The 25,499-nt window shown below is 42.2% G+C and overlaps 1 protein-coding gene across 1 annotated transcript in view; it reads right to left on the bottom strand.

Moving 5' to 3' along the window:
- Positions 1–3,396: 3,396 nt before the first annotated feature.
- Positions 3,397–25,499, bottom strand: part of LOC149440758 (uncharacterized) — a 66,472-nt gene continuing 44,369 nt past the window's right edge. The window contains exons 4-9 of the mRNA XM_089658171.1: positions 20,934–21,347; positions 19,047–19,382; positions 15,639–15,773; positions 13,664–13,886; positions 11,330–11,380; positions 3,397–3,421 (exon numbers count right to left, since the gene is read on the bottom strand). Of these exons, the coding sequence (XP_089514297.1) occupies positions 3,397–3,421; positions 11,330–11,380; positions 13,664–13,886; positions 15,639–15,773; positions 19,047–19,382; positions 20,934–21,347 (1,184 nt within the window). The remainder of the gene's footprint in view (positions 3,422–11,329; positions 11,381–13,663; positions 13,887–15,638; positions 15,774–19,046; positions 19,383–20,933; positions 21,348–25,499) is intronic.

Here is a 25,499-nt window from a genome sequence, read left to right on the forward strand (position 1 = left end):
GTTTCGGATCCTATTCTAGTAGTCTTGATACATGGGTCACATGATCTGCCCTCTATAGCCTTGACCACAATAATCAAGCAAAGGCATAACAACAGTTTGCTCATCTTTTGAGATTGGCTGTATTTTCTTGTAATGGCTGACATGTATCCAAGTCTGTTTTCCTTCTAATTTTACAGCTGTGGCAGTTTTCAGGAGTATTTGGTAGGGTCCTTCAAACTTTGGTCCCAAGAGCACCTTTACATGTTCTTTTACTAGGACTCAATCACCTGGCTGTAAATCATGCGTACCAGTTACTTGATCTGGATCTGGAATGGAATCAAAAACAAGCTTGTGCGTAGCAGTTAATTGCTTGTGTAAGGCAATTACATAAGAAACAAGGTCATTATGCATTACAGCAGTCTGATGTGGAAAATACAACCCTGTCTTAGGTGGGCCTCCAAATAAAATCTCATAGGGGCTCAGGTTCTCTGTCTTATAGGTAGGTGTGGTCCTGATGCTGTAAAGAACCAGAGGCAACAGTTCTGGCCACTGCTTCTGTATTGATCCTTCCCCCTTTTCCTGCATTAGTTTAGCTAACCTATTCCTAATCACTCCATTATATCTTTCTACTTTCCCTGAACTCTCAGGATGATATAAAACATGAATGGTCTGTTTAATTCCCAAGTCCTTGCATATGATTTGCATGATCTGTCTGGTGAAATGTGTTCCACGGTCACTCTCTATGGTTTCAAGGACTCCAAAACGGCATATCACTTCTGAAAGGAGTTTCCTTGCTGTTGTCTTGGCATTTGCTTTGGCCACTGGCCAGGCCTTTACCCACAATGAGAACATGTCCACACACACCAAAACATATTGGTATTGGCCCGATTTGGGTAATTGGATGTAGTCAATTTGAAGTCTTTGGAAGGAGAATAGTGGCTTGGCCAAATGTCTTTGTGTCACTCTACTTGGTTTTCCTGGGTTATTTTTAGCACAAATTATGCATTCCTGAACAAAATCGTGACATGCATTCCTGGAATATTGAATAAACCATCCAACCTTTTCAATGTTTCTCTCCATTGCCTTAGGGCCTACATGACCTGGGCCATGGGCTAGTTGCATGATCATCTTCTCTGTTTGAGGTGAGACACATATTGCATTTTCTATGCACAACAGTCCATCTTGGTTTCTCTTTGGTCCATCCCTTTCCATGATCTCATACCAACCATCGGGTGTAGATTCTTCCAATTTCCTAATAAGTTGTTTTGCCTTCTTTTATTTGCTCTCTTTCCTTCTCAAGTCTTTTGTGTGAGCTTCTTCTTCTTCCTTGGCAAAGTCAGTGATTGGGGTCATACTTCTTTCCATTGAAATTTCAGTAGTCTTCCTGGCTGTATGGTCAGCTAGCTGATTTCCTTTATCTTCCATAGTTTGTCCTCCGGTATGTGCCTTGACCTTCAAGATGGCTACTTCCCTTGGGAGGGTGACCGCTTCAAAGAGTTCTTGAACATATTTCCAATTTTGGATTGGTTCTCCTGCAGCAGTTGTGAATCCTCTGTTCTTCCATAGGGGACCATGGTCATGGACTACTCCTAGAGCATATCTGCTGTCCGTATAGATGTTGGCTGATCGATCGCTTGTGGTCTCACAAGCCCTGGTGAGTGCTACCAACTCAGCAACCTGCGCTGAAAGTGATGAAGGGAGCAGTTGGGTCTCAATAACGTCCTCCAATGTTGCCAGCGCATATGCTGTTCTTGGGACTCCATCCTTGTATAGGCGTGAACCGTCTACAAACAGGATCAGATCAGGATTTTCAAGTGGAATGTCCTTTACTGGGGAGATTTGCTGCATTTCTTCTTCCATGAGTTCTAAGCAGTTGTGGTCACCCTCTTCTTTGAAGTCTTCTTCTCTTTCTGGGAGAAAACTGGCAGGATTGATTGTAGTACATCTCTTAATTTCTGTTTCCCCTATTTCAAGTAGGATTGCTTCATATTTGCTCAGCCTTGCTGATGACAAATGTTAGGTCCTTGCTCTTTCCAAGATTTAATTTGCTGCATGTGTTGTGTGGACTGGCAGAGGTTGCTTCATCCTTACAATGACAACCTTTTTAACTAGTAACGCTGCGGCAGCAACAGCTCTTACACAGGTTGGCGTTCCTTGGAGAATTGGGTCCAGTTGTACACTTTCATAGGCCACTATGTGTGTTCCTGATGGTGATCTCTGAGTAAGGACTCCATTGCCCGTGGCTCTCTTGACAGAGCAATATAGTTGGAAAGATTTGTTTTGATTAGGCAGTTTGAGGGCAGGTGCAGCTTGGATATCAGCCTTCAACTGATTGAAGAGATCCTCCATCTCTTTTGTCCATTCAAAGGTCTGTACCATTGTACCTTTTCCTTTGACACCTTACAATTCTGTTCACTGAGATATTTCAACAGGGAAAGAGAGTCTTGTTCACAACGTTCTTTTGTGTCTGCACACAGTAAGATGTCATCAATGTACACTTTGATCTCTGTGCCTTCATGGACTGGTTGCTATTTGTTTAGAATAGTCACTTGGGGAGAAAATTTTTGAGAATTCACTTGGGGAGGAAAATTCTTGTTCAGGTATACATTTCTCCTTCAAGCCGGAAAGCAAAAAGTTTTTGGCTTTCTTCATCCAGACTCACACTAAAGAATGCGTTTGCCAGGTCTATTACTGTATACACCCTTGTTCCTGTAGGTATATCATTTAGCAGGGTACTGGGATTTGGGATAACCAGAGTGTCCTCTTCAATAATCTGATAGTTCTCAAATCATGTACCATCCGATATACGGGCTTTTCTCCCTTTGTGATTTTTTTCTTTACAGCAAATAATGGCGTTTGCGCTCTACTTTCTGTTTTCTTTATGGCACCTGCATCAAGCAGTTCCTTTATATGCACTCATATACCTGTGAGTTAATCTGGTGATAGTGGATATTGTGGTAAATGTGGAATTTGGGCTCCTGCTTTTATTCTAACTTTTACTGGAGGGACTTGTAGCGCCCTACATCATATTTTCCCTTGGCCCAGAGAGTATCAGGTATTTGAGCAACAATTGCAGGTGGAATATTGCCTTCGACTTCTCCCTCTAGTTCCATGGCTACCAATCCACATACAACTTCCTCCTCTAATTTCCCAACATGCACTTCTACTCCGTTGGGTGTATACTGTATACAAGCTTGTAAGTTACTCAGCAGATCCCTTCCTAGAAGATTGCATGGTACAGTATCAGAGACAAGCAACTTATGAAACATGTTATTGCTTCCAATTCCTATTTGTATAGGGGGCGTTTCTTTGAGAGGAGTGAACTTTCCTCCTACCCCAATTGCTTGTGGGCCAGATTTGAGGGGGACGTTTTTTGGTAGGAGGGACTTTTGAATTACAGTTTGGGCAGAGCCAGAGTCAACTAGACATGAACTTTCCTGGTCTGTTAAAAACAAACAGAAAGGGAGTAGTGAGCGCTTAATTCCAAAAGCAGCTATGCACTCAAAGCAACCAATAATGCAGTAGAACAAATACAGATTAGTGCAGCGCTAAAATCATATAAAATTGAATAAATTCAAGACAACGTCCATAAAGTCTATGACTTGTGAAATGGTGAAACTGCTAGGTACTGGTGGTGCTCCTTAGGAATTGATAGAAATGCGCACTCACCAGAAATAAATAGGGTAAGAGCGTTGTATAAAATCCCTCATCAGGGGTCTGGTCAGAGGTCTGGTCAGCTTGGGCAATCCTCAGCTTGGGCAATCTAGGAGAGGACACACTGCTGAGCTCTGGGCACATTCCAGCTGTGTTCCTGGAGGGGGACTGAGGGAGGACTACCTATTTTCAGATCCAGGCACCATACCAAGAGGTGGAAGATTTCCTGTAAACAGGCAGTTACTTCCAGCCAGCCCCTTTGAGGAAACCTCTGGTTACCTGTATCTTATTCTTCTCTAATGAGTCCTGTCATCACATGGAAGGGAGGATTGCTCAAGCTGACCAGACCTCTGAGCAGACCCCTGATGAGGGATTTTATACAACGCTCTTACCCTATTTCTGGTGAGTGCGCATTTCTATCAATTCCAAAGGAGCACCACCAGTACCTAGTAGTTTCATCATTTCACAAGTCATAGACTTTATGGACGTTGTCTTGAATTTATTGAATTTTATATGATTTAGCGCTGCACTAATCTATATTTCCTGGTCTGTTAATTGTGGAAAGTGTAATGTTACAAACGCGTCTTTACCGTCAGTCTCAGAGATGCACAAGTTGGACCCTGTAGGCTCAGAAAGTTCAGGAGACATTGATAGTCATTCATCACCTTCTCCCTCTTTCTTCTGCTTGCGTCTGTCAGGTAGTCTGCACCTTTTAGCCTTTTTAGCCCAACCTTGCAACAATTAAAACATTTCCTGCTTTCTCTCCTAAAATCATTAGCTCCTTGAACATGGTCTTGAGCCACAAAAGTATTAAGTCTTTTCTCTCTCTTCTCTTCTTCCTGACTTTCAATGCTGCTACATACTTCTCTTAGCAAAGTCCATTCATATCCCTTCCACTCTGGTTTTGTTGCCATTAATTGTTTCCTTGTTATTTCTTTCAGTCCCATCACAACAGCATTCTTACAACCTACAGTTGCAAGAAAAAGTATGTGAACCCCTTGGGATTACGTGGAGTTTTTCATGAATTGGGCATAAAATGTGCTCTGAACGTCATCTAAGTCACAACAATAGAAGAACACAGTCTGCTGAACATAATACTACACAAACATTAGATGTTGCCATGGTTTAATTACACATAACATGTAAACATTCACAGTGCAGGGAGTTCCTCCACATTTTATGTCCAATTCATGCAAAACTCCACGTAATCCCAAGGGGTTCACATACTTTTTCTTGCAACTGTATGGCAGTGATATTAGTGCGATCTGTCACATCTATGCCCACAGTTTCTGCCATATATTGTACACGCTTAAAGTAATCAAATACATCCTCAGTCTTTTCTTGTCTCACATCTAGCAAGCTACCAGATTTGTTCTGTGAGGGCCGTTTGTTAATAATTCTTCAACATTTTGTGCATTTTCTTTCTATTGTTTTATCTTCAGCCTGGAACAAAAAGTTTCCCCAGCCTGTGGGGCACATAGTGACATTGTGATTGTCGTCTGCACTTTTCTACGCGACCTTGTTCAGGTCAGCGGACCCAAGAACTATTCTCAATAATTCATATATATTCAAGTAAGTTGGTGCAGCGCTAAATGATAATACACTTTAATATACACAATATCATGCCATTTCAAACATATGTGGATACGTGGTATCACCTTAAGGTGATTATTAGTGATATAATTAGTTCAATATGATTGTGTGGATCATGAAGAGATCACAATCCAAGTGTGTGGACGTCCTGATCCGGGAGTGACAACAGGTGCAAGAATGGATAAAAAACGCACTCACCAGATGTGCGTTTAAAATGCACAATAATTAATCCTGCGTCACCAGGCTATAGAGAGGTCATCAGGTCTCGGGTCAGGATACCATGCGAATCCCCATCCAAGCTCCACAGAAAAGGTCACCAGAATCCGCTACCAGGTATCACCATCAGGGTCATCTTTTCTCCAGATGGGCACTGTGAATGATGACACATATATACAGGATGGTTGTGGTTAGATGTCCAGTTGCTGCAGCCCCCCAGACGCGTTTCGTGCGATGCACGTAGTCATAGGGATAAGGGCCCTGATGGTGATACCTGGTAGCGGATTCTGGTGACTTTTTCTGTGGAGCTTGGATGGGGATTCGCATGGTATCCTGACCCGAGACCTGATGACCTATCTATAGCCTGGTGACGCAGGATTAATTATTGTGCATTTTAAACGCACATCTGGTGAGTGCGTTTTTTATCCATTCGTTTGGCTTGCACCTGTTGTCACTCCCGGATCAGGACGTCCACACACTTGGAATTGTGATCTCTTCATGATCCACACAATCATATTGAACTAATTATATCACTAATAATCACCTTAAGGTGATACCACGTATCCATATATGTTTGAAATGGCATGATATTGTGTATATTAAAGTGTATTATCATTTAGCGCTGCACCAACTTACTTGAATATATATGTACTACTGGAGGTTTTTCTTGGTTGCCTTTCGGTGAATCAGCTGCTTATTAACATAATTCGTTGTGTGTGTGTGTATGTGTGTATATATATATATATATATATATATATATATATATATATATACTTCTTTTTCATTTTATGGTAGCGCTCACTAAAAAATCTTTTTATTATATTCTCAATAATTGAGCCATATCTGCCCAACACAAATCTTGAGATTCTTTTAACCTGTTAATTTCTTGCATAAAGACAGCTTTATCTTTTGATGGGTGTAAATGGCTAGTAGCAAGAGCTGGTGGTGACCATTGGTTGACCACCATCATTCGGTCCTTGTCTAGTTTTAGTAATTATCGAAGAGGATATGCACTGTATCTTAAGTCCATTCTGGCTTCATTTTCTTCCTCTAAGTCCTTGATAACTCCACTATATGGTCCTTGTCCTGCACTGTTAGGATCAGGACAAGCTTGGTAACTTGGGGGAGGAGGATGATTTGGGTAACAGGGTGCTGTGGGAGATGAAAATACTGGAGAGTGAACTTGGGGCAACTCACTGGGTTGAAGGAAGGGTCATTGTTTTTACTTAATCCTTCCGGCCACTGTCGCTATCTTCATCCTCACTGCTCTCACTCTCTGCCTTATCTTTCTTTACCTTTCCTTTATTTTTCGTTCTTTTACTGCGTCTGCGGAGTTGTGGGCTGTCCTAGGACCACCCTAATTTTTCAGCCATCTCTGACAGATTTTCTTCACATATCTTTCCATTTCTTAAACATTTTGATAACACTTGCATTGTTTGGTGTAATTCTGTCTTTCTAGACCCGTCAGTAATATGCATTAGAAAAATCTTAACAGGGTGATGACTAATCAGGATTTCATCACGTTTCATACTTTCAAAAATCCAACATTGTACACAAATGATTCCCAGCAACAATTCTGTCAGTCTACCATGAAAGTCAACATACACAGAAACCCAGGTTGATACATCATAAACTCCTACGTTTAGAATTGGATCAGGTCTGCTTTTTGTTCAACTTATAATAGTCTTGGTGTCTTTTCCCAACCACTGTCCATATTTATTGGTCATTTCTGCCAAAGGACTGAATTTGCTTGTGCCATTTATACCTCTCCCGGCGTCGAGAGGTCCATGGGACTGCCATTTTCCCAATCTTTAATGACCCACTGGCCTTAAGGGATTGCCCAGGTGAAATTATGAGGGAAGGGTTAAGGCTGATTAATTTGAATAGAGTCCCCCTTAAATTTAGGGATCTGACCTGGCTGTGCTTCCATGGGAGGCTCTATGTTTGGAGCAATGTGAAATATTGCAGTGAGACGGATCATAGTTGTCCTCGGGAGGAGTGTGCAGGTGAGGAGGAGACTATGGACCATTTTCTGTGTCATTGCCCTTTCAACCTAGAGGTATGCAAACAGGTGGGGCAGGCCCTCGGTGTTCCTTTCCTCTCTAGGCTGTATTATGCTGAGTGGGTGTAAAGATCATTCAACACTGGTGGGGTTTTTTGTTTGGATACACTTTTTTTAGTCTAGTAGTCTGTTATTTCACCTGGACCGCACGGTGTCAGGTCACCACTCGGCGTGACATCTTTCCTGTTTAGGTGGTGGTGTGTGACATTTTGTATGGGGTGGGGAAGATTTGGGTGCTTGAGAGAGATAAGTGGGGTCAGGGGGCTTGGTTGAAGGCGTGGAGGGGTTTTATGCATCTTTTATGCACAGGGGTTTCAAGCCTCCCTGACTACTAGGAGTCTCTTTCCGGGGTGTGGCTGTCTGTCTCTTATCACCCTTAGTTTTTTTTTCCTCGATGCTTAATTTTTGAAAAATGACTGCATACGTAGGTGATGATTGTGCCTCTTAGGCCCTCTCTGCTGCTTTATGTAAATAGTTTTCAATAGTCTGAAAATTTTGGTAGTAAATTATGTATATATTCTATTATGTATGTACATTCCTTTTGTTTTCTGTTGTATGACCGTACTATGATTATGTTTTTTTTACTTTTGTATAAAATTCTGTTGCTTGATTCTTTTCAGTAAAAGATCAATAGTGTCCCATCATTGGTGTCAGTGGGAGGAATAGTGCCCCATCGTTGGTGTCAGTGGGAGGAATAGTGCCCCATCGTTGGTGTCAGTGGGAGGAAAAGTGCCACATCATTGAGGTCAGTTGGAGAAATAGTGCCCCATCATTGGTGTCAGTTGGAGAAATAGTGCCCCATCATTGGTGTCAGTGGGAAGACTAGTACCCCACTGTCAGTGTCAGGAATATGCCCCACTGTTGCTGAGAGTGGGGGTAATAATAACCAAAGGACCAGATAAAAGCAAACAAAGGGCCGCAGTTTGGAACACTGGTTTGCAGCATGGGTGCCCAACCTGCAGCCCTCCAGCTGTTGCGGAACTACAAGTCCCATCATGCCTCAGCCATTGGGAATCTTGCTTGTAACTGTCAGCCTTGCAATGCCTCATGGGACTTGTAGTTCCATAACAGTTGGAGGGCCACAGGCTGAGCACCCATGGTCGAGCAAGGCACCTTTCACACTGGTGTACTTTTGCCATTCTTTTCAAGGGTGAAAAACGCACATGAAAACTGTTCCCAATTAAATTCTATGTAACTGTTCACCCTGCGGGGTAAACATCCTTTTTACACAATGCAGAGGATTAACCCCTTAGGTTCCACAGTGAGTATAACAAGCATGCTTTACTGCATCTACAGACTGATTGTACTGTTGTGGGTTTAGTAACACTTTAACCATGAATAATAGGTCTTGAATTATTGCTTTCATTCAGGCATACACAGTGATATGTAATGGGTAGTGCAGTAAACATTTTCAGGCACAGGCTCCCCTGATGCTTGTGTTTATGTGTGTTTATGCATGTACAGTATGTGGCAGTTGGGGGTTTATATTTTATTTTATACACTTTTTCTTTTTTCAATATGCTTATTTTTTATTCACAGAGGGAACAAAACATTCTCTGTGTGATTCCTTTGTTGTGACAGGTTATATTTAGTAAGACATCAGAGGTCTACTAGTCCCCTGATATTTAACCCTCCCTCCATTGAAGCTAATGGAGTGCAGATCGTGCTTCATTAGTGTAACAGAACTGCACTTGAGTACTTCCGTTAGAATACCGCTTCCCCGTCCAAACACTGACAACAGACACCACAGCCGACCATACAAGACTAGAAGTCCAGTCTGTCTGAACATGGAACTCTTTATTTTAAACTAAAAAAAAAAATACAATATACACTGAGACTGATCACATGATCATATGAAAACACAGCTATATACAGAAATAGACTTAACACTCTAAACAGAAAGTTCATTAGGTTAGCTAGCTGGGTGATCAAAACAAAAGGTGAATGGGAATTCACACCTAGACAATGGTTTGATGAATTAGGATCTCACTACAGAGCAGATGGTCCAGCTCCTTCAATTCACATGTCTAGTTCAGAATCAACAACCAGGAATAGTCTTCAAATGGCTGATAAATATTACTGTCCCATCTGAAGTAATTCCAACCGCATTCTCAGCGTCCATCAGTCACCCTGTGCCCCTAAGAGACACAGGGTGACTTACACATAAGAGGGATATGGAGTGCTGTGACAGGGGTCTCCCAACCTCTGCAAAGTAAGCTAGGTTCCATGGGCCCCCCACCCAAGGTGACTCCCGTCACAATTAGCTTCTTCCCCTGCCATCTCGGCCTAGGAAAGTGACATATTACACATTGCTTCCGGGTTCTTAGTAGGATGGGGCGATCAATGAATAGACATTCGCAATAGGCCTTCTCCCTATCCCATGTCACAGGGTTTGTAGTCTTTAGTAGCCAATCACCAAACACTGGTCCTACCACTTGAGAGGAAAGGAAATTACTTGCATGCTCCCCCATACTGGAAAGTATGGGGAATTTTTTTGCTCCGCTTGGGTGTGTCAGATGATTGCAACCCTTGCCATACACTTTGCTTCCTCCCTCTGTTTGCTAGATCATTAACCGCTTCCCAACAGCCCTATAGCAGAACTACTGCTACAAGGCGGCAGGGCTGCACAAAAATCACAAATAAATATATTTATAAATATATATATATATATATATATATATATATATATATATATATGTGTGTGATTTGGCATTTCCGGGTAGGGGGTGCGCGTGCGCTGCCATTCCTTCTCCGCTATTGGTGGCTACAGATGTCGATCACTGGGTCCTGGCCGGAGATTCCCCGCCGGCACCTGGCTAACACCGAGGAACACTGACAGGGGAGAGGTCTGTGTGTAAACAATACAGATCTCGCCTGTCAGCACCAACATGTTGCTTTGTATTGCTCTGCATAGCAGCATGTTTACATAGTAAAACACACTCAGCACACAGTTAATCCTTTGATTGCCCCAGATGTTAACCCCTTCCTGCCCACTGTTATTAGTACAGTGTCAGTGCTTTTTATTAGCACTGGTCATTGTATTTATGGTACTGGGGATGTTCGTGGCAGTTAGTCAGTTCCTCCCAGTGTCAGAATGCCTGTCGCAGTCCCAGACTCCTGCTATAAGTCGCTGATCACCGCCATTATTAGTATAAAAAAAAATTCCAGTACATACAGTATACCGCCATTTGTAGATGCAATAACTTTCATGTAAACCAATTAATTTACACGGATTGGGATTTTTTTTAGCAAAGACATGGAGCAGAATACATTTTGGCCTAAATTTATGATGAAATTTGATTTTTAAATTTTTTTTACTGGACATGTTTTATAGCAAAAAGATAAATATGTTGTTTTTTTTCTCAAAGTTGTTGGCCTTTTTTTGTTTATAGTGCAAAAAATAAAAAACGCACAGGTGATCAAATACCACCGAAAGAAGCTCCATTTGTGGTAAATAAAGGACATAAATTTCATTTGGGTGCAGTGTTGCACGACCGCACAATTGTCAGTTAAATTAACACAGAGTCTTATCGTGGAAATGGCCTGGTCAGGAAGGGGGGGGAATCCTCTGGAGGGCAAATGGTTAAGGGCTTGTTTATACCGGAAGCAGTCAGGTGCATTTTTTAATGCAGCATAAATGCATATGCAATTAAAATTAATGTATTCCAATAAGACTAGTTTATACCATTGCAATGCTTTCGCATGCATTTTAAAACGTACAACATTATTTTGTTCTGGAACGCACTGCAAGTATGTGTAAACGCATGCAAATACACCGCAAATGCCCATGAACACACACAAAAGCTGACATCAGATATCTGTCACCTGCCTCCGGGAAGCTCAGAAACACCCTTTGTAGTCTTCTCTTCCTTGTAGCTGTTCAAATGACAGACAACAGATAAACAGGTACAACTTATGTAGGAGGATTTGTTTCATCTGTGTGTATCACCTGAGGCCAGTCACTTCACTGGGTATATGGAAGGGTTTACAGCCACCTTAAAGCAGAATATTTGTTTACAACCCAGTCATACCAATGTGTTATTATTATACAGGATTTATATTATTATACGGGATTTATATTATTATTATTATACAGGATTTATATTATTATTATTATTATACAGGATTTATATTATTATACGGGATTTATATTATTATTATACAGGATTTATATTATTATTATTATACAGGATTTATATTATTATTATTATACAGGATTTATATTATTATTATTATACAGGATTTATATTATTATTATTATTATACAGGATTTATATTATTATACGGGATTTATATTATTATTATTATACGGGATTTATATTATTATTATTATACAGGATTTATATTATTATTATTATACAGGATTTATATTATTATTATTATTATACAGGATTTATATTATTATACGGGATTTATATTATTATTATACAGGATTTATATTATTATTATTATACAGGATTTATATGGCGCCAACAGTTTGCTCAGCGCTTTACAATACAAAGGGAGACAATACAGCAACAATACAGTTCAATAAAGAGGGATCCAGTGACCGCTGCATATCTTGGTAAACCAATTCCGAATGGCCTGTGCAGATTGTTCTTTCCCCTTGGACTTGCAAATAGTGCTTGACATGTTGTCTCACTCTTCATTCTTCTGAATAAAATGTCCTCCATATTGCCAGTAAAACAGAAGCAGTATTTCTTACGGCGATTACATCTGGAAGAAGGATCTCAAGAAACCCAAGCGTCAAGCTGTAAACTACCTTATTGCTACCATTGTTAAACAGAATAGCTCTAGTCTCTTCTTCAGCACCATACAAAGGTCTGCAAATCTTTGAATCTGGGTCAGGACATTGTCCTTCCAGCATGTCCAAACTGAAATGTCTGAGTCTTCACAAGCATTGGAGGTGCTGCTAGATTGTAAGCTCGACAGAGCAGGGCCCTCGAACCACTCATGTTTTGTCTTGTTACTGTATTGTCTCATGTTCTGTCCCCCACTATAATTTACAGCGCTGAGCAAACGTTTTGGCGCTATATAAATAATGTATAATAATATAATAATTGGAGGTAGAGGAGATGTTGAAGAAATAGATGGAGGTGACCCTTCTTTCAGAAGGTCAGGCAATGGTCTCAGAAGCCCTTGCAGTGTCAGAAGAGAACGTTCGCTGTCCACTAGGACAATTGCATGGTCGATGGTCAAGGTAGTCTTATGGGCTTATATGGCGAAGATGAATCCATCAATTAAGTGCAGAGCCCACTTTACAAGATGGATTGCTCAGAATCCAGAGGTCCCGATTATTCTGCAGGAAAGCAAGCATAATTTGTTAGACATGCATTTCTTTTGAATTTTTTGTTGCTATTCTGTCTCTCAGGGTTACAATACACCTACTATTCGATTATTAAACTGATCATTTCTTTGTGAGTGGGCAAACATTCAAAATCAGCAGGGGATGGAATACTTATTTCCTTCACTGTATAACTGGTTCTGTTATTGGGCAGGGGAGAGGAGCCTCCCCATACGTATATGCTGCCATGCTTATGCATCAAAAAAGGAAAATTACTGTCAGGTAAGTATACATTTTTCCGTTATTTTATACTGTAATTGTACCTGTGGCCTGATCTATCAGGCAGCAGCTCAGCACCAAAAACTGGGCAAAGAGGAGATGTAGGTTAATGTACCCTCAGCATGGGCATCATGTAGGGGCATATTATACAGTTTTGAAGGCAGGAGGGGCTTGAAGACTGTTACCAGAAAGGACAAAGAGACTTTCTTGATAGACCAGCCCCCCCTCCTCCATTGATACTTATTTTCACAGTATTTCCATGTTGCTGTATTCCCCGGTTGGAGATCAAGGTCTAATTCTTGTGTAAGTTCCATGTCAGACATTGCCAGAGCTTACACAGGGTTGCTGAACTTTTCTCCTCCACCACATAACAGTGTTTAGTCCTGGTGATTGACTGCCCAAGCGAGAGAACTGTATATTGAAAGGAGAGGAAGAAGGCATGTTCCCTTATACCTGTAAGTTTGAGTTGTTTTTTAGGGTTCCTACATATGAATGCACTGACGATATTATAGTCATTAGGACTATACTTCACTTACTCACTTACTCTCCATTCACGGGTTTCGGGATTTGGGAGACTCTGGTGGTCAACTCTACACCTGAATGTTTTGCCAATGTCCATCTTTGGGATGTACAGAATGGAAGTAGTGCTGTACAGACCGTCTTCACCTTTACATAATTCACAGTCAGTTGTAGGTAAGTCTTCTTCCTCATTAAACCATTTTATCTCTATAGTCTGGGGGTGGAAGGAGTGGACTCTGCAGAAAAGCTTCATCTCTTCACCAACACGTTCGGAGGTGATTTGTTCCACAACAGGCTGAGCTGAAAATATACAACAGCAGTGAGAATATTTAGGAGGGTTTTTAGTAAGTGCAGTATGCTCTGCTGATTTTGCATGTGAGGAACATTGCAGATGATAGACTACATAACATTTAGCCCTCATGCACACGGGATGTTTTGATAACGCTGGTAATGTTAGTTGTGTAAAGTCACATTAAAAACGTGAGTATTTTAGCGTTCTTGCATCAGTGTTTAGCAGCATTTTGCCACGATTCGCTGCGTTTCCGTTTAGCTTTATTTTTCTTACAAAAAAAAAAACAAATTTATGTTTTGGTCAAAAAAAGTCAAAAAATTCAGGTTTGTGGCGTTTTACCACCAAAAAACATCTCTTTCAAAGAACGTTGATTACAGTCTATGTGTGCATGACCACATAGGATAACATGCTGGGGGGGTTTACTGACTGTAGAAAAAAACATCAGAAGCCAAAAACAGCCGCTGTAAAAACACCCCGTGTGGGTGAGGGCTTACGCTGCTTTCACACTGATCAGTTTTTCTTCAAAATTTGTGTTAAAAAAAGTGGAAGAAAAATGCATTAAAATAAATCCTATGGTTCACACTGGCCAGTTGCGGGTCCGTTTTCTGTAAGTCCTGTAAACTGCATTTTTGGTGCATGTTTGGTGTGGTAAAAAAAAAAAAAAGCGCACCAAAAGAAACACACATCTGCATTGAAATGAATTGAAAACTCAACAAAAACGCACCTGTGATTACATTTTTGGTGTGTTTTTATGAATCACATTTTTTTTGCAAAAAAACACATCGGAAACGTAGCAAAAATGCATATGTACTTTTACAATCAGCTTTTCTCTATTTGCTTGTGAACTGTAGGGATGTGTTCCCTGTAGCCGGATTAAACTGTGTGTGTTTACTGATTTTTGGTGTGTTAGATTTTGCTGGGCTATGATGCTTTCCTTTATATGATCTGCCAGCCTCTGTTGAAATATCTAGAAGTCTGTGTAAAGCCAGCCATAGATGGGGCAATCTTCGTTCCTGCAACCACAGATTGAAAATAGCTCAATTTCCCCATCAACACAGTCAGTTTTGTGGTGAAATATCTCCCACATAGCTACTGTGTTCTCCTGGCAGGGGGCGGGGGAGCAGTACCTGCCGGCAGCACACACAGTAATTATTACTAGCAGCTATAGCATATTGCATGAAAAACTCAACATGTTGATGGATCAATTGATCAACTTGAGTACAATCAGCCTGCTCATATATGGTTCCAATCTCAGCCAGGCCTTGCTGAACCGGATGAGACTTGAACTGTCTATGGCCGGCTTAAGTGTATTATGGGTTAACATGTTTAAAGTCAATTCTTGGTTTACAAGCTTTAAGAAGGGTCTTGAGTGTGGGATCATGGGACTAAGCCTAGGTCTTGAGGGTTATACCCCATCTCAAGCTGAAAAAGTGGAAGGGTCCTCCAAACAATCCCATTTCACAGGAGAACACTGTCCATGGAGTGCTGTCCTTGGAATTGGGTGACCCGAGACTTCTGGCATCCAGCCACATTGTAGATGGTATGCTAGACTGCAATCAGAACTAAAATAGATTTTGAGGCTCTTTGATCCTTTTACTACACCAGAGGTCTGCACTGTTTCCTCCCTTCCCCGAGGGCTATACCCTCTGAGCTGAAAAGGGAGGTGCTGATCTATGGAAGAAATAAACCATGCTGTTTTCTGAGGGGCAATGGAGTTGAGGATGTGAGAAAATGTGGTGCCAGACCACTGCCCTTCTCACCAACTTGAGACAAAAGACTGGTCAACCTCACACCGCGCTGTTGCTTACGCAGAAGTGGCACTCTCAGCAGCGCCCTGCACAAAGATTTTCCAGCTTGCGGGACCACAATCCTAGTCTCAGCAGACTGAGAGTGATCTTCAGACTGAGAGTGATAGTTACGTTAACTAAGCAATGAACCCTTTTAATGATAATCTTTGGGCCTATCAGCCCTTCACAACAACAGCAATGACAACTATTGTTTTAGAATAAACTTCTGTAACACGCACTGTCACCGCGGACAGGTACTGTATAATCAGAGGGTTACACTACAGTACCACTCTTCAAGAGACAGAGATTCTTTTAGTTTGCATTAGGGTGTTAGAGACAGTTTTACCACTTTTCAAAATCTAGTTTAATAGTGAAAAGGGTAAATGGTGCAAATAAAATATTTTACAAAAAACAAGAAATTACAAAGTAACAAAAACAGTGATGCAATAGAGAAATAATAAGGAGCTGAGGGTGAGAATGCTTAACAATGTCCTGGTTTGCGGAGTCCAATGAATATGCAGAAATGGTACAGTGGCTCTCTCCAGTCCAATTGGATGTTCTGTGGTTTGATGTTAAAACGAGAGCTGTCAACTTCAGGAGCAGTCTCCTTTTCTCTGATATCAAGGGGCAGTTGTTAGAGACCAGCTGACCAATTAAACGTCTGAGTAGTGGCCATGGGATGTCACCGGGTTTATGACTGTATCATGGCCCTCTCTTAGACACAGTTTTTTATACTAATAATAATATCTGCCAATATGTCCCGGATGCATTCTGGAAACTGGTAGTTTATTGTTCAGCATTGAATTTGTTTCCAGGGATACCAAACACAGAGTATATCGGATGGGCCTGTCACCCAGGAGGTATCTGACTGCTATTTCACGTTCTGTACTTGTCATGTATGATCTCGATTTGTTCGCTATAATATTCCCCATTCAAATATATACCTAATATTGATTTGTCTTGGTCTTGTCTGACTTTATGAATCGTGTGTAGATTTTTTGAATTGTGAGTTGGGCAGGGGTCTCGGAAAGGTCACTTCGAGCCTGACTGCTTTACGATTCCCAATAGCCCTGATTAATACAATTTACTGCATTTGGTGTATTCCTAATGGGTTTTATTGCCTCAACAAACCATGGGGAACAGAACTGAAGGATTTTGTGACTGTTTATGATGGGTCAGAGGGGAGTGATACTCTGTAGATTTTAATAGTTAGCAGAAATTAACAGACATCCTGCCAGAACTTCAGTTGGTTATTTACAGCTGTGGTAAAAACCTGTGTACTGGTATCTGCTGTCCCTAAGCTGAGATAACAGGCTCTTTGAAATGCGAGTTAAAATGCTATGGAGGTACACTCCTATGTATTTGCTGCTACAAAGTGTAACTGCTCTACAAAAGTGTTATGGCCAACCTATGATTCTTGGACAACATGGCTGCCAGATACAGCTTTTCGCGTGCCCAGTACATGATCATTACAGAGGACCCTGAAGCCAAACGGAAACATTATTAATTATCTGTTGCTTCAATACCATACCCAGTGAGTGAAGAAAAAAAAGGGACTCCTGGATGGTAAATATCTGAGTATTCATCCAGGAAGAAATACTGTAGGTCAAATATGTCAAACTAAATTTCATCATGGGCTACATCAGCATTATGATTGCCCTCAAAGGGCCGGTAGCATCTGTAAGAGTAAATGTCCAGAGCAACCCATCCCCCTTACATCAGATGTCAAAAGTTCCCCCCAGAGGAGGACTGGAGTCTGCTGGATGTTGAGACCAGAAGAGGCGGAGATGAGGGGGTGCTGTGTCTGTACAGCAAGGCACATGATCTGTAGGAGAAGTTCTGTCCTCTCTGCTGCTGACAGCTTAGGCGGGGGGCAGATCAGAGATCAACCTCTCAATGGCATGGAGAAGTGCAGGATCTGGTGGAGGAGTTCTGTCCTCCTTTCTGCTGCCGATTGCAGAGACAAGGTGGGGATGGAGACGAGGGGGGTGCTGCAGCTGCAGGAGACGTGCTAGGGCCAAATGAAATGTCCCGGTGGGCCGAATTCGGCCCATGGGCCTTGTGTTTGACACGCGTGCTGCACGTGGTACAAAATTGGGTATTCCATCTACTCTCTTCTGTTCTACAATAAAGTCAAAATATATTTACAGCAAAGACAAAATGTTTTTTTTCAGTTTTGGATGAAGTAGGGAATGGTTAAAACCCTTCGGTTCTGTATTTGTTGTCTTTGTCTTATTAGGAAAACACACCAGGAAGGAGGGAGACATGTTTCCTAAGTGAGGGGAATTCCTCCCTTACCCTAAGTTCACACCTAAGCGTTTTCTGCAGCATTTTTGCAGAAACGCAGTACAGTCCATTTAACATGATTTCCTATGGGACATGTTCCATGGTCAAGGACTTTTTTGAATGCAAAACGTTGCGTTTTTGGTTCTATAGACTTCAATGGGAATGCTGCAGAAAAGCATGTATTTGCTGCATTTTTGCCACGTTTTTGATGTGTTTTGCATTTTAAATCTGCCTAGCAACAAGAAAAAAAATGCACCAAAAATGCAAGTGCAACAATACAAAACGCAAAACACGATTATTATTATTATACAGTATTTATAAAGTGCCAATGGTTCGCTCAGCGCTGTACATTACAATGGGGGACAGAACATGTGACAGAACAATACCAATACAATGCAAAACATGAGGGGATCGAGGGCCCTGCTCTTTCAAGCTTACAATCTAGGAGGATGCAGAAACGCCTCAAATGCAACCTGCATAAGTGTGAACCTAGCCTTAGATTGTTATCACCGAAACAGGTGTCCCCTTTGAAGGATTTCCCCTCTAGTTCTGTTCTAGCAACAGTTGAATATTTTGGATTTCTCACAACTTTTAGTTCTGAAGACAATGGCCACAAATAAAGGGGTGCATCTCCCCAGTGCAGACACAAACAATAAACCTGACATTCTAACCCTTCAATATTCAATCCAAAATATAAAGAAGTTGACCTAGAATACACTTGACGGGAAAGGTTTTCAAGCACTGGGGTTGATTTACTAAAGGCAATTAGACTGTGCACTTGGCAAGTGCATTTGCTCCAGAGCTTAGAAAATGAGCAGAAGCTCTGCTGACTTATATCATGAAATCACGTGCAAGCAAAAATGCTGTTTTGGGTTTTTTTTTTTATCCTTGCACGTGATTGGGTATTGTTTGCAAAGTGAAGCTTTACCTCATTTACTAAGCTCTGGAGCAACTTCACTTTGCAAAGTGTGCAGTCTATTTGCCTTAAATCCACCCCTGTGCAGACACTGTCAGAAAAGTTCTTACACAAAGGACTTGTTCTTCCAAATTAACAGATGTTCATAATTAGAATTGTACTCTGACCCAACTCCTTACCTGTAATTAATGTCTTATGGCTGCACTTTAACATTTTTCCTATTTCAGAGTAGACGACAATGCAGGTGTACTTCACGCGGTGATCCTCCATAACCTTCGCCGTGAACGTCAAGTTGCTGGATGTCTTGAGTACATTACCCTTGCATGGTTCATCTCTGGTTTCTTCATGCTTATATCTTGTGTCTTGTATCATCCCATCTTTATATATAACTTGTTCCCCTTTCAGCCAAGTAATAGATAAAGGTCCCGGATCACATTTAGTGATCTCACAAGTCAGAGTCACTTCTTCCCCGTGTTTTAGACATTGTGGGGCCATAATATGAGCTGTGAAATTATCTATAAAATGAAAGAAATTAACTTAGAAGATGCAGAATAAACCACTCCACCTGAGGTATGTGAGGTACTTATATAGCGCCGTCAATATTCACAAGGCTTTACACTATATATATATATATATATATATATATATATATATATGGGCAACACAGTGGCCAAATGGTTAGCATCTCCGCCTGGCAGCACTGGGGTCATTGGCTTGAATCCCAATCCTGGCACAACCTGCCTGGAGTTTGCATGTTCTCCCTGTGCCTGCGTGGGTTTCCTCCTTGTAATCTGGTTTCCTCCCACACTCCAAAGACATGCTGGTAGGTGAATTGGCTCCTGTCCAGGGGCGGACTGACAACTCATGGGGCCCCGGGCAAAAGGGGATCATGGGGCCCCTGTGTCCTTGCCCAAACTCAAAAAAGCCTATGAAAAAGGTACCAGAGGCATCTCATGGGGCCCCCTACTGATCCCGGGCCCTCAGGCAGTGCCCGGGTTTTCAAATGGTCAGTCCGCCCCTGCTCCTGTCTAAATTGGCCCTAGTATGTGTATGTATGAATGGGAGTTATGGACCTTAGATTGTACGCCCCTTGAGGGTTAGGGACTGATGGGAATGTACAATATATATGTAAAGCGCTGCGTACATTGATGGCGCTATATAGAAGTACCTGAAATAAAAATATATACTGTACATTCACATCAGTGGAGCAGACACAGACACAGCTTGCTATTTTCTATGGTGAGATCAGATGTAAACAGACCGCCTGTCCGTTTCTATCTGACTGTCATGGGATCTGCCAGATGGATGGGGATTGGATCCCTATCCAACTGGTTTTAGAGTACAGGATCGGACTGGATGCCGGCAAGTGTCAGCAAACACACGTCTGCTGACACCTGCTGCTCCATAGAGATGGTCCGATCGGGTCTGCCTGAAAAAAACTGATAGGTGTACCCGATCGGACTGCCAGTGTGAAAGGGGCCTGCAGCACTGTCTCAGATGGTCTATTATTTCTTAAGCCAGCTATAACAGCTGTTGTATTCACCCAGCAAGTGTGGAGAGTGAGGGGTTGCAGGGGGCAGAATGATGGAGTGCTCCCTGTCTTTTGAGTGTTTTATTGGGGTCCTTCTAGAATGCCCAGTGTCCAAAATTTGTTAAACATTCATTGGTTTTCAAAAAAATTTAAAAAATGTAAAGCCCAATTCTTGTCCCGCATGGCAGCATGCTAGGGGTAACCCTGGATTCTGAACTATCCTTTCAGGCCCACATCCAATCCCTGTAATATCCACCTTCATTTTGTAAAGCGCTGCATAGACTGTTGGCACTATATAAATCCTGTATAATAATAGTCATTTTTTGTTAGTGTTGGATAAAACGCTTGAAATGGGGGAGGGGGGGGGGTTGTCCCTGGGACAAGAAGGCACAGACATTAACAAAAAAAAAAAATAACAAAAAACCTTGTCAGGAGTTCTAACCCTCCTTCACTCCACTGCAAAATGTGGTTATGTTTTTGTGTGTGTCCCTGTTGGAGGGATCTATCACCTCCCATCCTGATACATATATCTTACCTCCTTTGATGTTCAGTGTCTTCTGTATAATAAGCGAAGGTTTCACAGCAGCGTGTTTTACTTCAATGACGAGTTTGGCCTCTTTATCATTCTGTTTGTTCGGGATTATACTTATTGAACAAAGACAACTATAGGAAAATATTGAACTCCATGGTTTGAGAGGTTTTATCCTATTTTCCTGCCTAAGAAGCGCAATAAATTTTCCTCTCCCATCATAATGTGCAGGGACATAATTCTGGTCTTCTGGTGGCGGGTATTTCCAGGAATCAATTACTTGCCGCTGATCACCTCTCTCCAGGTAAACATTTATCTCAATGTCTCTTGGTTTGAAGCCTGACACCATCCAGAACAGATTGGAGATCTTCCCATGAAACAAATACTCCATTCCAGTGATGTCCGAAATCTTCGGTGATACTGCAAGAGAGGAGAAATTGAGGATTCAGTAAGATGATTCTAAAGAGTGATTGCAACATAACCAGAGGTTGTCAGCCTACAAGGTATTGGCATTCTTCATACTAGAAGAAATGATAGAGAGATTGTGGACATGCTACAGGTTTGGTTAAAGATGAAAAACATGCTGTAATAGGCAGACAAACTGGTTACATGATATTAGAAGGAATCACTGCTATTACCCCATGAAAGAACAGTGTTTCTGGGAGAGGGACTGTTGGGTTCCAAGGACCACAAAAGTACCAAACAGCTGCAGTTTGGGCATTAGACCACCTATAAGGGGCATCAAAGCCAATGTGCAGACCAGGGTACCATATTGTATAATGCTTGTCCTTTTTATATGCCAGTTGAGCCTCAGTTTTCTCAGACAACATCGACTTGGTAATCCCAGATATCTGCCTATCTTCTCTTTATATGTTCATCCATCTGGGACTTTCTGCCCAACTGAATGAAAATAATCAATGCTGTCCCAGCATTCTGAAGAAACTTTGGGGTCTATGCATAAAAAGTTTGCTGTGTGGATGTCTTACCCATTTTGCAAGGGCACCACTAATGTCTGCGTGCTGATTGTAGTACCATTATCACCTATGATTGTCAGTTCCATCTAGTGCCCATAATGCTGTATTCTTTTTTTAACTGAGATATTTTAGGAAAATACCATATTATGGGCACTAGATGGAGCTGATGATCATAGGAGATAGTGATAATACAGACAATATGGCAGGCATTCCTTTTGGCCATTCTAATGCTGAAGACACCTGCACAGTGAATGTTTCACATATAGACCCTTTAGTGTACAACAAGATGCATTTCCAAAAATTGGAAGGACAGCAGTACAAATTTTCCATAGGACCTAATGAAGATTGCTGGGTGCAAGTGGGAGGGAACATTTTGACAGTAGGCTATGGTGTTGAGGAATGGAATCTGTATGCTGTTTTTATTACAAAGCTCATTCTATCTGCATCAGTACAGGGTCTCTTTATGTGGTGAGAACCAAAGTGTAAAAATTTATGTTCTGAATACAATGTGAGACTTCTCACCATAGGAGTCATTTCCAGACAAGAACTTTGGGAAGAAGACGATTATTGTCTAAAGCAGTGATCTCCAAACTGCGGCCCTTTGCTTGCTTTTATTTGGCCCTTGGGGCACTGTTCCTCTTACTGATACAAAACATTTTACTGACACCAACCATGGGGCACTATTCCTATCACTGACACCAATGATGGGGCACGGTTCCTCCCACTGACGCCAACGATGAGGCACTGTTCCTCCCACTGACGCCAATGATGGGGCACTATTCCTCCAACTGATACCAATGATGGGCCACGATTCCTCCCACTGATATCAATGATGGGGCACTATTCCTCCCATTGACACCAATGACGGGGCACTATTCCTCCTACTGACACCAATGACGGGGCACTATTCCTCCCACTGACACCAATGACGGGGCACTATTCCTCCCACTGACACCAGTGACGGGGCACTATTCCTCCCACTGACACCAGTGACGGGGCACTATTCCATCCACTGATACCAGTGATGGGGCACTATTACATCCACTGACACCAACGTCTGCAACCCCTAAAGGCTGAAGGAAAGTAAACTGTCCCTTTGTTTAGAACGATTGGAGACTCCTGGTCTAAAGGGCCGTACACACGGGCCAAACATCGGGTGGAATTGGCCGGTTCGATAGAAGCTGACCAACATTTGGCCCATTTGTACAGCAGCAGGTCTGACAGAAGCCTACCATTTGGCTGGCTTCTGTCAAAGGGGCATAACTGAAAAAGGACTGCTGATTGTCATCCGGTCAGCAATCTCAGCCACCTCTGGTTCTGGTGGTCGGGGGGGGGTCGTAGTCCCCCTGTCCGAAGAGAATAGCATAGTGAAGGAGATCACTGTACGTACATTGGATAGTTAGTACAGCTCCCAAGCTTTTCAGCTTTTTGTTCGTTTAGCCCGCTGGGTTGAACAAAAAAAACTAAAAAAGTGTGTACAAGGCTTAAAGGGGAGCTCCACCCAAAAGGGGAAGTTCCGCTTTAAGGCTTCATCCCCCGCTCCCTTTTAAGGATTGGCACCTTTGGGGAGTGGGGGGGGGGGCACCAAAATTTGACAGGCACCCTTCCCAACTTCTGCTGTAATTGCCTAGGGCCAGGGGTAGGCAACCTGTGGCTCTCTAGCTGTTGCGAAACTACATTTCCCATGAGGCATTGCAAAGATTACAAAACTGACAGTTACAGCTATGACTAGCAGAGGCATGATGGAACCTGTAGTCCTGCGGCTCTCAGGAAGCAGAAGTTGTCCTCCAACCCCCCCCCCCTTCGGCTCCCCCTACGAGACCATTCACAAAGCGCAGCGCTACTCGCATATGCGCAGTGAGCAGTGAAGCCACAGGCGCCGGGGACACCAGCTGGTGTGAGGACACCGCTGGATCCAAGTGCAGGTGTCTTTTTTTTTTTACATGTCAGCAGCTACAGTTTTTGTAGCTGCTGACTTTTTTTTTTTAATTTTGACTGGACCTCCACTTTAACCGCTGTAGCAATATGTTATATGCTGTGTATGGCCTCTAGGGGTCTCACTACTTAGATACTGGTACAACTGTGTTATTGCCTCTCTTTGGTTGTAGTTCTTAGGCAGACACATGTATAATGGCAGCTAGGAGCATCTAACAAAAATGTCTCCTGTTAACTACAGTGTGTGAGCATCTGAGCAGGATCCACTAACAGAACATGGTGGCAGCTGGGCACTGAACCTCTGAATAGCAAGTCTTCTGTCTACAAATACAGATTGTGTGACACTAGAACTGGGGCTGCTGAGCTGACTAAAGACAGGCTGAAGATGATGGAGGGCACCAGTGATGCCTCAGTACATGCAGTATCTGTGAAAGGCAGAGCAAGGTCCAGGCTCCCTGTGAGCTCAGTCCAGTGTAAATACTGTGGCAAAAGACATGAAAGAGACAAAGAGAAATGTCCAGCGTATGGGGAGTCCTGCAGGACTTGTGGCAAGATGAACCACTTTTCAGCTGTGTGCAGATTCAAAACCAGAAAACAGTACAGACAAGTCCACACAGTGACCCAGGACACAGACGAGGACAGCACAGAGGGCATCACATGGCTGCAGCTGCAGTCTGCAACAGAGAACGTCAATGTAGTCAAACAGCCAATAGCCAATGATGCAAAGCAGCTCTTTGCCATATTTATGATGGATGAACAGCCTATAAGATTTCAGCTGGATTGTGGAGCAAGCTGCAATGTCATTCCATTTACTCTGCTTAACAAACAGGTTCCCATTGAGTCCACTGATAAGGTACTGGTCATGTACAACAAAAGTGTTCTGAAACCCATGGGAACATGCAAGCTAAAATTAAGAAATCCACGTAACAGAAAGAGCTACAGAGTGGAGTTTACTGTGTTGCAGGAGGACGATCACATTCCTTTGCTGGGAGTTAAAGCAGTTCAGGCTATGGACTTAATAAAGGTGCAGTCCCATAACATCATGGCTCTGGACGTTTCTGAGAATACTCAAAATCCGAAACAAAAGGCAGAATACATTTTGGATTTTCACCACATAAAAACAGAGTATGCTGATTTATTTGAAGGTGATGGGTGCCTAGAAGGTAAATACAAACTAGAAATTGATCATACAATACAGCCTACCAGACTGCCTACAAGAAGAGTACCTGTAGCCTTAATGCAACCGCTTAAAGAGGAACTGCAGGATCTGCACAGCAGAGGTATGATAGCACCAGTACAGGAAAGCACAGACTGGATAAGCAGTTTGGTGATAGTGAAAAAACCATCAGGCAAGTTAAGAATATGCATTGATCCTAAGCCACTGAACAAGGCCCTTAAAAGAAATCACTATCCAATGCCAACAATAGAAGATATTCTACCAGATCTATCAAAGGCTAAAATATTTTCGGTATGTGATGTGAAAAATGGGTTCTGGCACGTGGAACTGGATAAAGAATCAAGTTTATTAACAGCATTTTCTTCCCCATTTGGACGCTATAAGTGGCTTAGAATGCCAATGGGAGTAAGCCCGGCTCCAGAAGTGTTCCAACAAAAATTGATGCAAGCTTTGGAAGGACTGTCTGGAGTAAAAATAATAGCAGAC

The sequence above is a fragment of the Staurois parvus genome, unplaced genomic scaffold, assembly GCF_062004578.1.
Source record: "Staurois parvus isolate SC_StPar_1 unplaced genomic scaffold, SC_StPar_1.0 ptg001054l, whole genome shotgun sequence".
Taxonomy (NCBI): Eukaryota; Metazoa; Chordata; class Amphibia; order Anura; family Ranidae; genus Staurois; species Staurois parvus.